Below are 14,718 nucleotides of genomic sequence, written 5' to 3' on the forward strand. Positions count from 1 at the left end.
GTGCCACCAGCCCAATCCACACCATCCTCAACCCGGTCAGGACGGGACACCCCGAGACACCTCAGCCCTTCTCGGAGCGGAGTTCTCTCCATCCTTCTCCCAGCTGAATGTACAACCTCGAGCCTCTTTCAGGATCTTACTCTTGCTCTCTGTGTGCACTGCACAGAATCATCCCTGAAAATGGCCAGGTTTCCTCCTGTGCCCACTCGGAGCCCTCTGTCCCACAGAAGAGATGAGCTCGTAGTGAGGTCCAGCTCTGCCACCACACGAGACAGCCAATTTACACGTCACGAAATCATCTCCATGTCTCCCCACGCACCAGCTCCCTGCATCCACGCACAGGTGGAAGGAGACAAAGCCATTTATTTTTCCCTCCCTGGCAAACAAGCATCAAAGACCGACGGACGGAGGAGCAAAGCTCCAGCCGAGCCTTTGCAGAGCCACGGGGCCACCGCTCGGCCCTGCAGATGTCATTTTGTGACATCTCCAGGCTGGTTTGTCGTCATGAATCAGCATTTCCCTTCATCCAAGCAGTGTGATGCTTCTCCCAAATACATGAAAGGGAAAAAACGCACATTTGCAGGCAGAGGAAGGGAAACAAAGCCCGCACGAGCAGCACAGAGCTATTTGTGGCTGAGCCTGAGCTGAGCAGATGATGGCTGGAGCCAGGGCACAGCAAAAGCCACCTTCAGCCTGGCTTTGGACCAAGGACATCTGGCTGTGCCCCGTGCTCCATCCAGAATCTCTCCCCAGCTCCCACTGTACAGCTTGAGAAGGCTCCTCAAGCACCCAGAGACTGCCAGGGAAACATCTTCATCCTCAGCAGCACCAGGAGGGCTCAGAGCTGGATGGGTGAGGGGCTGGGGCGAGGACTGGAAAAATACCTCATAAACAGAGAAATTCAGATTACCCATAAAGCTTTTTCAGGTCAAAGGGGGAAAGGGATTTTTAATAGAAAATGGAGGTTATGGGATTGGCAATAGTTATGTGACAGACGCATAGAGTTAAATCCTCATAATCTCCTTTACCATTTAGCATTGAGCACCATCCTAATTCCATGTTTCATAAAACCGTCTCCAAATCACTGGGAGAGATTAAAAATTTAGAAATAGCACAGCAATATTTTTAAACCAGAAATCACTGCTCACATCTGGTCAGATGTGCTGACCCTAACCTACATATCGAGGGCATTAATTCACATGAACCTGAAAAGAGGAGGCTGGGGGAGCTGAGATGGAACAGTTTCAGCTGGGAATGCAGCCTGGAGCCCAGCCTGGCTCCAGCTGGGAGCCCCACCGAGCCCAGCACAGGGCTGGACACCCGAGCTGGCTCTGGAAGGCAGGTGTTTTAAGTTATCAGAGCTCAATCTTCTTAAATTGTGGTAAATTACAACCTAGCGGTATTGAAATATTAATATCTCTATTCGAGCTGGGAGAAGCAAGTCATTTTGCTATCATCCCTTCAGAATATTTACTAGTCTTGATGGCTGGACTTCCCAAACTCCAGCACCTTCTGACACAGCAAAGCACTGGGCTGTTCAGCAAGCACCTGCTTGCTCCAGAGAGGGGCCACAACCTGTCCCCAGGCTCTGTCACCATGCCACCCATCTCTGGGAGAGGTGCCCGAGCAGCACAGCAATGCCATCACCTCCCCAGCAGCACAAAACCTCCCGGGGAAGAGCCCATCCTTTTCTAAGAAGCGGATTTAGGAGCAGCCTCAGACAAGGACCGGCTTCGTGCCAGCCAGGGCTCTTCCTCCTGAGATAAGAGGCTTTTCCTGCTCTCCACGCACGTCCATCACCTGTGCTGGCAGGCTGCTGCTTGGACCACACAGCCAGCCCCCAGCCCACCCACACCCAGCAAGTCCCTCAGAGCTGAGCACGGTCCTTTAGCTGGCTGGAAATCTGACAGAGCCAGGGAAAGGCTGAAGGATTTGTGTTTCAAGGGGGTTCGTGCCATCCCCTGGGCAGGCACTAGACTGCCGTTCACATTCCCCCAGTGGCAGCAGCTTTCCTGAGACCTCCTTCCTGATCCGGGTGGTCTGACCGCCCGGGTGCCCACCCCAGCCCTTCTCCAAGGCTGGTGAGAAGCTGCCCCAGGAAAAACCCCACCTGTGGGACCCCAAAAGGGCTGGAGGAGCCACCAGGGCTTCCCCAGCCCCCGGCTGAGCCGGGCTGCAGGGATGCTGTGCAGAGCAGCAGGCTAATGGCCACCTCGCAGCTCATTTATTATCCTCATTAAGGGTGTTTGACACCTGCCCTGTTCAAGGAGAAAGTGAACCAAAGCTTGGCACGAACCGGGCTGGGAATTACAGGTAGGTGGCAAGTCCTAATCGTTCCTCCGTGCTGAAGAGAGGACGGCAATTCCATCACACACTGCCTGCACGTTCGGAACGCTGGAGCAGCCTCCGGCCTTCCCCGGAACCAGCTCCTTCCAAGCCCTCATCTCCAGGACACCTTTAACAGCCTTTGTGCCAGCGAAGGGAGTGACCTTGGAGTTGATGGAGCGAGAAGTGGCACTTCCAAGCTCCATGGAAGGGATGGGGAGGGAAGCCGCCCAGGCTGGTCCCTTCCAAGGGGAGCTCAGAAGTGCCTGGGAGAGCAGCACACCCTCCCAGGCTGTCACCTCCCCACCGTGGCTGCCCAGCCCCAAGGGTTAAAGCCGTGACTCCCGCTCGCTGTGCCCCTCAGGGACCGGTCTCAGGGGGTGGAAATCGTGTCAGGAAATGCCAAGCAGGGCCTGGGGCATTCAGCTGGTGCCCAGCACAGCAGCATCGATGGCAGGTACCTGCCACAGCATCTTTCCTGCCTGGCACTGCAATTTGGCTGCCACACGAGCTCCTCTGGCTCGAGCACCACGGTCCTTCCTGACGTGACAAAGCAAAGAGGGAGCAAAGGAGAACCTGCCTCTGGTCCTCTCTGGGTAAGGGCATGGCTCAAACATGCTCCAAGCGCCTGCTCCTTAATGCATCTGCATGGAAATTAAGGCCTGAACCACCTCCAGCGATTACGACAGCACCCAGGCTGAGGCTGTAACCCTTGCCTGGGAAAAAAAGCTCTCCCGGCTGGATTCCTGCTTCCTGAACCTCCCATGGCAGCCTGTGAGAGGTACCAGCCTCACCACACCATCCACCCAGAGCTGGACATTCCCCAGCTCTGCCCCACCTGCCCAGCCTGGGGACCCTCAGCTCTGGGGGTGAGGAACAAGCCCAGAGACCACAGGCGAGGGTCTCTCCCTCCCCTTGCAGAGCCACCTCCACGCCTTGGCCATGCTGAACACAACGCCTGAGGAACTGCAGCTGAGTCCCAAGGGGACATCTGGTGACATTACCCAGCCAGAGTGACAGCCCTGTGTCCCCGGGGAGGCCAAACGAGCGGGCACTAGGGGTGGGCAAGGGGACACACCAGAGGCCATGCACGCCTGGCCTTGGGCTCCCTCCACAATGGCCAGGCCACTCTCCCAGTGCATCACAACCCACTCGGTGGCTTTGCAAGGCGGAGACCAGGATTTCCACCATACAGCCGAAAGGACAACACATCAGGGTGAGCTCTGCCAGCTCCTCACCTCTTCCCTGTCCCCTCCAAGCTGTGCTCGCTCCCCTCTCAGGGCCAGGAGCCGCTGCAGCCCTTCCCGGGAGCAGCTGGGAGCAGGCAGGAACACGAGCCTGGAAATGGAATTCCTAAATGTTTGGTACAGCTCTGCTGGCGGATGATGGCGGCAGCACACAGCCTGCATGTGGCAGGGGATATTTCTGCGGGATCCACGAGCAGGGAAAGGGTAACTCCCAACCCCATGGTTATGTAAAGACGGAGAGCTGGCTACAACCGAGATTTCAAAGGCAAGGAACACTCTGCACCCAGAGCTGCCGCTGCACATCCTCCCCGAACAGCAGCACCGCAACGACTGCGACGACCGAGCGCCTTCCTCCTTCGTGCCCACCATGGAAGTCGCACCTATTAACGTGCTGCCTGCCTGGCTGCGAGATGCCTCCGTGTCATCCGAGGCGCGGCTCAGCCTCGCGTGCTGCCATGTCAGAATTCCTGCCACAAAGACTTCCAGCTTTTTTCTTGCCCTCGGCTCGCCAGCTGCTCCGGAGAAGGACGGAGCGCTGCCCATCCATCCCCCCAGGACGGGGCCACATGGGCAGAGATCCCGGCACCCCAACACCGAGGTGCTGGAGCCACGGTTGCCCCAAGCCATGCCCCAAGCTCCCAGGCAGCCCTCAGCTCCAGAAAGGGCTGTTCCACAGCACATCCCTGGCACTCGCCCCTCGCACAAGGCACAGCCTCTTCCTCCAGAGGACAAACACCCAGGAACATCAGGGTTGCCTTTACCCATTCCCCGTCCAAAGGCAGGAGCAGCCCGAAGCCCACGCCAGGCGCAGGTAAAGGCTCCGGGCGAGCCGCCATGGTGGCTCCTGGTGCTGGGAAATTTTGGCAGGATAAACAAGCGCCGGGCACGGCGAGGAGCTGAGCACTGCAGGCTTCTCCTCCGTGCATTTAATGAGGTTTCCATGTTTCATTTCAGAGACAAACGAGTGCTGTGCCACACTGGGGGGCCGAGATGGGAGAGATTAGGAACCGCGAGCTGCACCGTTCGCTGCGCCCAGCGCGGGAACATCATGTAAATATAATGCCAATATAAATCAGGCGGCAGAGCCATCCAGCAGCATCACGCAGGGAGATGCTTCCCTGGCTCCCAGCCTCTCAGTTGTGACCAGTCCGTTCCTCATCACACCACTCGCCTCCCCTCTGCCTGGCTGCTCTCCCTCACACTGCCAGACCATCTTGCTGCTCAACTCTCTGCTTTGCCAACCACCTATTTCTGTTTATTTTGTAAACAGGGGCAGAAATAAGCAGCTACAGCCCATCAAGGGATTTCTAAACTTCAGGGGTCCCTTGGATCAAATGTTTATCTGCTTTCGGTTTCTACTTGAGCTCTTGTTCTACAGCAGGAGCACGTTAAAAGGATGTGCTTCGATGCCCAGAAATATTAAGTATCTGAAAGGTTTATCATGCATTAAGCAATTCATTTTTTTTTATCCTATTATTCTAATGAAACTTCCATCGTATTGCTGTCCTCTCTCTGGAACCGCTTCACGTTAACACTTTGCATCACCAGGACTGTTCGATGCTGAAGATATCTTTTTTTTTTTTTTTTTTTTAAGAAATAAAATGTAAAACGAGGCCACGAGGAGTTGTGCTAATGGAGGCTTTTAATTTGCTCTTCTCCGAAGAGATAGCTCTGTGGGAAGAGATCCCTTTTCCAAGAAGCTGGGGCTGAAAAGATGCAAAAAGCAATAAACCGGTGCAGCTCTTTATTATTTTGACTATTGGGGGTCGAAAGGAATCATGGCATCCTCGACGGTTATCTGTTCCCAGGTTTGTTTTTTCCTTTTAGCACAGTAAAAAATGCAAATGTAAGCAAAGCAGACACTGGCACATTCAGCTCAGCAGATCTGAAGCACAATAGCGATTTTGGGTAAAGCTCCCAAGAGCAGCTTCACCCCAGCTCGAATAAAGCAGCTATTCCATAATTAATAATTGATGGAATAATTGATCATCACCGCACAACTGAACAGGGTGCCCTATTAAACCTCAGTAAATATTTTTCATTGGATTAACATTCAGCTAACGGGGTAATGTAATGGGCAGCAAGAGAGGTCTCATGCAAGGAAGCAGCTCCGTCCCCTTTCTTTCACTTTCCTCATTTCCTAAAATTTCCCCCTTGCTGTTCTCAAATGTCAGAGACGATAATTAGGGCAAATGTCATTTTACATCCTCCGAGCAGACAATTTTCCAAGAGGTGGGCGCTTCCAGCACCGCATCCGCAGGTCGGGTCACGGGCAAGGAGGTAATTTATTACAGAAACATAATTAAAAATTCCCGCAGATCCGGAAATGGGCAATTCCTTTATGTAACATGGATCGATTGTTGTAACAAACGCAGTGGGATTTAAGTGCCCGTGCTCCACGCAGCCCCTGCCTCTCTTTAATTGCATCTAGAGCAGACTCGGTTAGAGTATCACCCCGCTGGATGTGGGCAGCATTCACTTAATGCCCAACTTTAAATTAATCTGTAATCTTCCAGCGTGTGTCTCCTTGACACGCTCGTTCCATGATCCTCCCCATCCCCCCCCCCCATACATATATGATTTATCTATAATCTGATTGGTGTCAAGCCGTTGGGTTACACTTCACACAGCGTTCCTAGGGGGAACGATGCGAATGTTGAGGCATCGCTGGGCTGACAGGATCAGACTGAGAAGTGCTCCGGGGACGCGGAGCGCTCGGTCCCGGCGCGGCGCCGCCGGAGGATGCTGCGCCCGTCGGTGCGGGGTTCCGGCCGCGGCTGCCACCGCCGCCCCGGGGGCTCCGTCGCGGAGCCGCTCCGGGATGCGCCGGCACCGACCGGCCCCGGTCCGCGCACCGAGCCCCGCGCTCCGCCGCGCCGTCCGGGGCGAGCGCTCCGGGAGAGCGCACCGACAATCCCGGGCACTCGGGGAGGGCGCAGCGAGAGAGCGGCAGGGCGCACCGAGAGCCGCGGAACCCCGGGGAGGGCGCACCGGGAGCCCAGGAAGGCGCACCGAGAGCCCCGGGACCCCGCGGAGGGCGCGCCGAGAGATGTGGGACCGAGAAACGGAGCCCCGAGAGCCCCGGCGAGGGCGCAGCCCGCGCCGCCCGCCCTGTCCCGCTGCCGGGGACCCCCGCCGCCCCCGCCCCGGTGCCCACGTACCTTTCGGCAAAGAGTACAGCAGGAGAAAAGTTACCAGCCACATGCCATACAGAGCAGCTCTGGCCCCGGGCTGCGGCGCAATTGCGGAGGTGCGGTGCCCCGGCGTGCCGCGCTCCTGCCGCCGCTGCCAGCCCGGCTGAGGTGCCCAGCGCCGCTCCCGCTCCGCCCCGCTCCGCTCCCGCCCGTGGGCCGGGCTCCCGCCCGCGCCCGCCCCCCCCGCGCCGCGCAGGGCTGGGGGCGGCCGCGGCCCCCGCCGGCCGAGCCCCTTCCTCCTCCTCCTCGGCGTGCGCAGGGGCTGGCAGAGCCCCTGGCCGCCACCGGCCGCCCCCGAGCTGCGCTCCCCCCCGGGCCATCGGCCCCGGTGCAGCCCCGCGGGGCCGGAGCGGGGTTCGCGCTCCCCCAGCCCTGCAAAGCGGCACCGCGGAGCCTTGCCCCCGGTGAGCCCTGTCCTGGCCGCAGGGCTGCGGGTGCAGCAGCACGGCTGGGCCGCCCGGGACGCGCAGCTGGCACTTCTCCTGCTCCCCGGGCCTCCCGCACACTCTTCCAACATCCGGGGGACAAAACCAATACGATGGTTTGGGTTGGAAGGGACCTTACAGACCACAGGGACACCTTCCACTAGGCCAGGTTGCTCCAAGCCTTGTCCAGCCTGGCTTTGGACACTTGTGAGGATGGGAGATCAGGGTTTCAGCAGCCCGTGCTGCTCCCGTGAGAGGGACACAAGCCAGACAGGGCCAGCAGATTCATTACACATTCATCCCTCCAGCCAGCAAATAACAAACAAATACCAGCTAATGCTTTACTTTGGGGTGTATTTATCCAAGGCTTAGCTCAAGCTGAGGCTTGTACTCCCCAAGACTTAGTCGCACCAAAGCCAATTTGTCTGGACCGTTAGAGCATTCAGAGTGTCTTTCCTTGAAGTGATTATAGCAGGTTTTCTTTGCTTTCCAAAACAGCCTTTACAAGCTCAATTTGTTGGAAAATAAACAGAAAGAAAGATTAAAGCATTCAGATTTCAAACAAAACAACCAGCAGGAAAAACATTACGTTCGGATTTTTTAAAAAGCGCTGTTTAGATTTAATTGAAAACGCAACTATCGTCACGGAAATTGGGAAAACAACAGTCCCTTGGCCATTTCCAGCCCTCGTGGATTCACTGCAAGCCTCCTCACCTAGAAGTCCCCTGAAGAGCTCACCAAGGGGGTACCCGTGGGTGGGAGGTTCCCATCTCAGAGGGGGGACACAGCCAAGGACACGGAGAAGCTGCCAGGACTCAGGATCCTCCATGCCCACCCCGTGTCCCCCGTCCCGTCCCTGCTCCAGGCCACCCACACCAGAGACGCTGTCATTTTAGTGCCAAGCACAGCGAGGCCACCGCCACCTAACCCCTGCCCAGCCCTCAGTGCCAACAGCAGAAACAGGGGCAAACACTGCCCGTGCTGTGCGGGTCTGGCACACCACAGCCTTCCCTCCTCCTCCTCTCCAAGGATGTGCTTCCTCTTCCTCGGTGCTGCCGAGCTCGGTAGCGCTGTCACCACCCCCTCCCCAGCCCCTTCCGAGGCCACCTCAGCGGCTCTGTCACGGCGCGTGGGTGTCACAGCCCTCCCACGCGGGCATGTGCCGCTCGCCAGCCCCACGCTCGCACCCCTGGCCGTGCCACCAGCGTCCCGAGGGGCGGCGAGGCAGCAGCTGATGCACACGCGGTGCCCACACAGCCCTCCAGGAACCGAGGTGCATTTCAATCGCCACCTACATCGCCGTACAGATGTTCGCCGATACTTTGCGGGGAAATTGGTATGCAGGCCCATACCCAGGCAACCAGCAAAGCCCGGGCTCTGGGGAGCCCCAGCCACATGCCAGGCATCTGCCCCCTTCCCTCCCCGGCAGCTGCTGCAGGATGGCAGCACGGCACAGCCCAGCCTGCTGCCAGCGAGCTGCCAGCCCCGGAACCTGCTACAGCACTTTGCAAACCAGCACACAACGCATCGGACTCAGGTGTGATTGGTACCCTCCCACACTTGGCAGTGAATGAAACGGGGGTGCGTGGGCTGGCCGGGCACTCGCTGGCACAGCACCCACGGGGCCCCACAGAGCTCTGTGAGGCATGTGAGCAGGGGGAGTAAATGCTGCTCACCCGTTCATTTTTAGCTCCCTTGGCTGTTCAGCAGCTCTCGTGAGCTTCCTCACCATCCCCAGCTCAGAGAACCAGCCCAGCACACTGATCTCCCCCACCAAGGGCTCCTTCCTCCAGGACAGGAGCTGCTGGCAAGGCAGGGAGCATCACCAGAGTCAAAACTTAAGCCTTGTGGGGTGAGCACTCAGCCTGGGTCACACTCGGGGAGGCCTGGCGAGTCCTTGAGCCGCCTGTGCCATTCACTACGGCCCTGTTTGCTCCTCCACGGCTCGCTCAGCCCAGGCCCTTTGCCAGCTCGCTGAGCCCTGGCCCACGTGCGGGGCTGGCAGCGTCGGGCAGGCAGCCAGGACTCCTGGAGCAGGAGCTCCTGCCAGCCCACACCTGGGGCTCAGCTCCTGCCCGGCAGCCAGCCACCGTTTGGGGACATCAGCGTCTCCACAGCTCCGCGTTTGGATGCACACAGGAAGCATTTGTGCATTGCCTTTGCACGCGTGCTCAGCCCGGAAAGCTGGTGTCCTGCTAACAACCAGAACCATACCGTGTGCTTTGTGTGGCTGTCACGAGGAAAGGCAGGAAATCTCCACAGTAATTATTTGGGCACTGCTGACCTGCGCTTTGGCAGCACAGGCGGCTCGCAGGAAGCCAGGCCAGCACTGACTCGCAAGGAGAAGCCTGTCTCACACTCCCTGTAGCCACTGCCCTGCTCAGAGGCAGCCAGCAGCCTGCCAGGGCCAGCAGCCGACCCAGCTGCACGGCTCAAAGGTGAAGCTCATACTGAGGAATTAATTCCCTGGCCCAAACTCCGCACAAGACACAGGAGGAATTACAGCAACACATGCCCACCCACAGCTCTGAGCCCCAACAGGCTCCGGGAGGGGGGACCCTCTGCGCTTCACCACAGCAGAAATTGCACAGGGAAGGGTCTTGCTGCCTCTCCTGAGGGCACGGGGCAGCCCACAGCCCTTCGAAAACAGCCACCCCCTTCCCTGGCCCTTGTTCTACCTCTGGGCAGAATTACTCAGCTCCAGGCTCCCCCAGAGCTCTGGGGGTTACAGCAGTGCCCTGTGCTCACCCACCCCGTTAGCCAGGGAAGTATTTCCTCCTAAAGACAATTCTTCCACTAATACTCGAAAAACCCACTCTCCGTGCAGGCACACAGAGGGACCGTGAGGAAAACAACCAAGAGCAGGGTCCCCATAGCACCCCCATGGCTCCCGGGGTCAGCACCCCACATTCCCCCCGGCCAGGGCACACCTCACCTCCCGCCGAGCCCCAGCCCCGTGGCCTCGGCCGCCCTCGCAGACAAATCCCCGGAGGAAGCAGTCATTAAAACAACAGGGCTACTTATCTCGGCGAGCCGATTGCCACAAAGCCCTTCCCACGCGTCGCCAACTTACCCTCACAGCACCTTTCCGGCGAGCAGGGCCAGCCCGCTGTGACCCCTCACTGTCCCACAGGAACAAAGACACGAGCTGTGTCCCACACAGCCGCCGCCAGCCCAGTCCCACCAGTAGCATGGTGGACGGGCTGCGGGTTGATTGCAGGATGGGTTTCAGCTGGGCTGATTACTGGGTACACCTGGGTGGAAAAGTGCTGGGCGTGCCCGGGACGGATTCCCTCCAGCAAAACCTGTCCTGGATCCCCGTGCCCCTCCTCCCCAGTTGCCCCCAGCCCCAAGGCTGGCCCTGTGTGGGTGCTGAGGGGGGAAGGACCCCACCTTGCCTGTGGCTGCAGCCCCCCAGTGCCTCAGTCTCCCCAGTGGCAGAGAGGAGCAAGCGGCTGCCACATGGAGTGGTGGCACTCCAGTGGCCCTGGAGGTGGCAAGGGGCTTGTGCCTCAGTAAAGGGCTGGCAAACCCCTGGACAAACTGGCGCCAGCAGGTCAATTATCCAAAAATTACATCCTACTTGAGCCCCTTGGGTCGTGCACTACAGGAACAGCTGCGCCTCCATAAGGGATCCCTGGCACTTGTGACTGTGGACAGACAGTGACCCGAAAAGCAGGAACGGTTTTAAACTTCCAGCCCAAACCATCCTTTGGTTCTGTTCTCTGCGAAGGGTTCCGTGTCCCCCGTGCCCAGAGCCGGAACTCCTTGCCGGGCAGCCGGGATGCTCGGCTTCCCAAGGAAAAGCCGCTTTCCCGGCAAGAAGCTGGGATTTGGTTCCCTCTAGTGTCGCCGCGCTCCGTTGCTGAGCGGGGACAGGGGCGAGGGGACTTGGCCGAGGGGAGCCCCGTGCGGGGAGGAGAGCGGGGTCCCTGTCCTCGCCAGCGCCAGGGGCTTTGCACAGTTTTAGCACGCTCCGGGGGCTGAACAGCCTGCCCAGGACAGCGGTGGAGGGGTTGAAAACAGGGATTTAAAAGACAGATGTGACCCCTGGGGACATGGTTTAGTGCTGGCCTTGGCAGCGTTGGTTAATGGACTTTGATGGTCTTAGAGGTGTTTTCCAACCTCTGTGATTCCAAGGCATGGTCCTGAGACACACGGATGGGCTCATGGGGACCATCCTTTGCTTCCAGCCACATCCCACTGTAAATCCCACTGGGAGCACCCAGCCTGTCCATCCCCGGCATCGCTCCCACAGCATTGCTGCCCCCGGCCGCCTTCATGCGAGCAGTTATTCCCTAACCACCTCCGCTTTGGGGCACGTGCAGCACGGAAATGGGGGCTGGAATGTCGTTTCCCGGGGCTGGAGGATAATTCCAGCCTGTGGAGCGCTGCTGTTTTGGCAGAGGTGCTGCTGCTGCTGCTGCTGGATGCGCTGCCTTTTCGGGAGCAGAACAAAGGGAGGCCGAGGCGCGTGGCTGGCTCCCCGCCAGCCCGGCCCATCTCTCCGCTCTCCAGTATTCCTCTCTGTCTCCCTGAGTCACCATTTGCTGCTCTCCTCTTTAAACTAATGAGGAGACATTTTGCATTCGTGTTTCCTCATGGGCGAAATGCGTCCCTGGCATCACGGAGCAGTGCTGGCAGCTCCTCCCTGGCTGCTGCTCCTCCGGTTCCGGCCCTGCTGCATCATGTCCTCGCTTTCAGTCAGGGATGAAGCACAGGGACAGGCCAAGCCACAGCTGGCCAGAGCCACTCTCCCTCGTACCTGTCCATTCAGAGACTGGTGAAGAAAACAGGGAATAACCAGCACCAAGGGGAAACTGTTTGGGTCTGAAAGCTTTCCCAGAGGAAAAGGGCACTCCAGTTGTCCGCTGTATTATTTACCCAATCCCCTTTGTGCCGCAGAAAAGATTTACTTTGAGAAGATTAATGGCTCAAGGGGCTGTGAGAGAAATCCTCCGAGATTGCCTGGTTCAGGGGAGAAGGCAAACACCTCCTTGCCGAGGCCATGGAGCACAGGGAGCACAAGGAAAGGGCTGAGGGGCTGGGCTTGTCCATGGGACACCCTCCAGTGGGGACAGTGACTCACCGTGGGGAGAGCAGGACCCTCCCATTGAGGCAGTGGCAGGAGGAAGGAGACACAGTGGCCTTTTCCTGGGGTGCCCCCAGCTTCCCTCTCCCAAAGCTCCAGGGCTCAACGTCCAAAACAAGTGACTATGGAGGTGTGGAGAGCTGCTGGCAAGCCCCCCTACCCCAGCACAGGGAGGCCACATTTACTTTCCTCTGTTCCCAGTTCCCAGATTCCTGGAGGAGCACGGAGCTGGGCTGCTCACAGTTGGAGCTCTGACAAGACCCAGCCCTCCAAATGTCACGCCCAGTGCAAGGGTTTGGGTGCTGGGTTGTGCCCTGCCCTGCCGCTGCCCCCCGCCGGTGTCCCCAGCCCTGGCTCACCCCGGGCCGGGCTGTGGGGCTGTGCAGGTGCGGGCACACGTGGGAGTCCCCAGGCCGTGCAGAATAATGCCATTAATGCCATCTGGTGCCGAGACAGAGATCCCGCACGGGAGCCAGACACGGCTTTTCGCTCCCCGTAATCCCCGGCCCCAGAGCCACGGGGGTTCCGTCTGCGGGGCTCACGGGGAGCTGAAGGGCACAGCTGCAGCCCTGGCACGCTCGGGAGCTGGAGAGGAGGGGAGCCCTGGGGCTCAGGGTGTGAGACCCTGCTGAGGACGGGCTCGTTTCACACCCGCTGCCTTCCTGCCTGCTGGGACCTTCAGCTCCTGATTTTGGGGGACACAATCCCACCACACTCAGTGAGGCGTGGGCAGGGCAGTTCTGGTGTGACCAAACCCTTCTGTGCTGTTAAACAGGCACTTTTCATGGAATCTCAGGATCATTTAGTTTGAAAAACACCTCTAAGACCATCAAGCTCAACCATTAACCATTTTCTCCCTCAGTCGAAGGACTCAGGTCCCTGTTCGAGCTGTGCAAAGTGGCAATGAGTCTTTATTAGTGGGTCAGTGTCAAGTCAAAATTATATTCCAAAATAATCTCCTTATTGTGTTAAATAAGCACCTCAGATTAGACAAATTGCACGGATTTTGCCTAATAACCTTCCCCCAGTTAATCCTATTTTTCTGTCAATGTCTGACCTCGATCAAAGCCCAAACAGACCCAGGGAGTTGGTTTCTCCATCCCCGTTGTTCTGGGATGGTCGGGGTCCCTGAAGGCAGCCCCTCGCACACCTGAACAACCACAGTGGATTCAGGCGAGGGGAGGAAACCCCCTGAGTTGGAGTTTCTCACTCAAACCATTCCCTGGTCAAACACCCCCTGGACTTAACAGTGTGAGAGCGAACATCCTTCCCTGAGCGCCTCCTCTGCTTGTTTGGGGTGCCCCGAGGGCCCCTTTGCCCCAGGCCGGCAGGAGAAGGGGTGAAGGTTCTGGGGGGCAGCGGTGGGGGACAGGCAGCCCGGTGGGGGACAGGCAGCCCTGCCCTCCCGTCACTAGGTGTCTGTGTCGGGCCGGCTCTCCGCACACAGAGCGAACCTCCCTCCTCACTCACCGCCCAATTGCGGGAGAGTTTGGCTCTTTTTTTTTTTTTTTTTTTTTTTTTTTTTTTCTTTTCTCTTTGAAAGAGGCGTTTCTGGCTGAATCCGTAGCTGAGAGAGACCGAGAGCTCACACAGAGCTCTGTGCTTCATCCCAGCCCTGTTCCCGACCGAAAAGGACGCCTCAATCACGCTCTGTGGTGCTGTGCTGGGTTGACCTTGGCTGGACACCAGTTGCCCACTGAGCTGCTCCACCGATCCCCTCCCCAGCAGGGCAGGGAGGGATTAAAAAGAGGGAAAATCACCCAAACGCGTGGGTCAAGATAAAGGCAGTTTATCAAGTGAAAGCAGAGGGAGCATGAACACAGAAAAGGAAAAAAAAAGAAACCCAGAAGACTGAAATTCTCCACTTCCCATCTGCAGGCGATGTCCAGCCCCTCTCCGGGAAGTCAGGATTGCTCTGCAAGGCAAATGTTGTGACGCACGAACACCCCCCCTTTCTCCTCCTTTCCCTTTTCTTCTGTACCTGAGCGGGTGTCACCTGGTCTGGAATGTCCCTTTGGTCAGTTTGGGGCTGTCCTGGCCGTGTCCCCTGCCAGGATCCTGCCCACCCCAGAGTGCTGGTGAGGGGGATGTTGAAGGGGCAGCGCTGCTGCTGTGGGAGCAGCAGGAGCCAGAACTGGAGTGTTACCAACACCTTCCCGGCTCCCAATACACAGCCCAGCACCGCGAGGGCTGCGAGGGACAGAATTAACCCCATCCTAGCCAGACACGAGCACACAAACAGCCCCACAGTGCTGCCAGCCCCTGCCTCGGCATCCCAAGGGAAAGGCAAGTGCCGCAGGATCCAGGACCTGCAGCTGGGAGAAGAAACATCCGGAGCAAACCCAGGGCAGAGGCGGCTGGCTGCTCCGTGCCTCGGGCTGCGGAGGAGCCAGCGGGGACATTTGCTGGGTCCGTGGTGGAAGACGCCTGCAGGG

The 14,718-nt window shown here is 58.4% G+C and overlaps 1 protein-coding gene across 1 annotated transcript in view; it reads right to left on the reverse strand.

The window, feature by feature from the left end:
* The window catches only part of DSCAML1 (DS cell adhesion molecule like 1), a 95,099-nt gene extending 88,323 nt beyond the window's left edge, over nt 1-6,776 (reverse strand). Inside the window, exon 1 of the mRNA XM_068994519.1 lies at nt 6,734-6,776. Within this exon, the coding sequence (XP_068850620.1) occupies nt 6,734-6,776 (43 nt within the window). The remainder of the gene's footprint in view (nt 1-6,733) is intronic.
* Nucleotides 6,777-14,718: the final 7,942 nt, after the last annotated feature.

This window comes from Aphelocoma coerulescens, chromosome 24 (genome assembly GCF_041296385.1).
Source record: "Aphelocoma coerulescens isolate FSJ_1873_10779 chromosome 24, UR_Acoe_1.0, whole genome shotgun sequence".
In the NCBI taxonomy this organism is placed as follows: domain Eukaryota; kingdom Metazoa; phylum Chordata; class Aves; order Passeriformes; family Corvidae; genus Aphelocoma; species Aphelocoma coerulescens.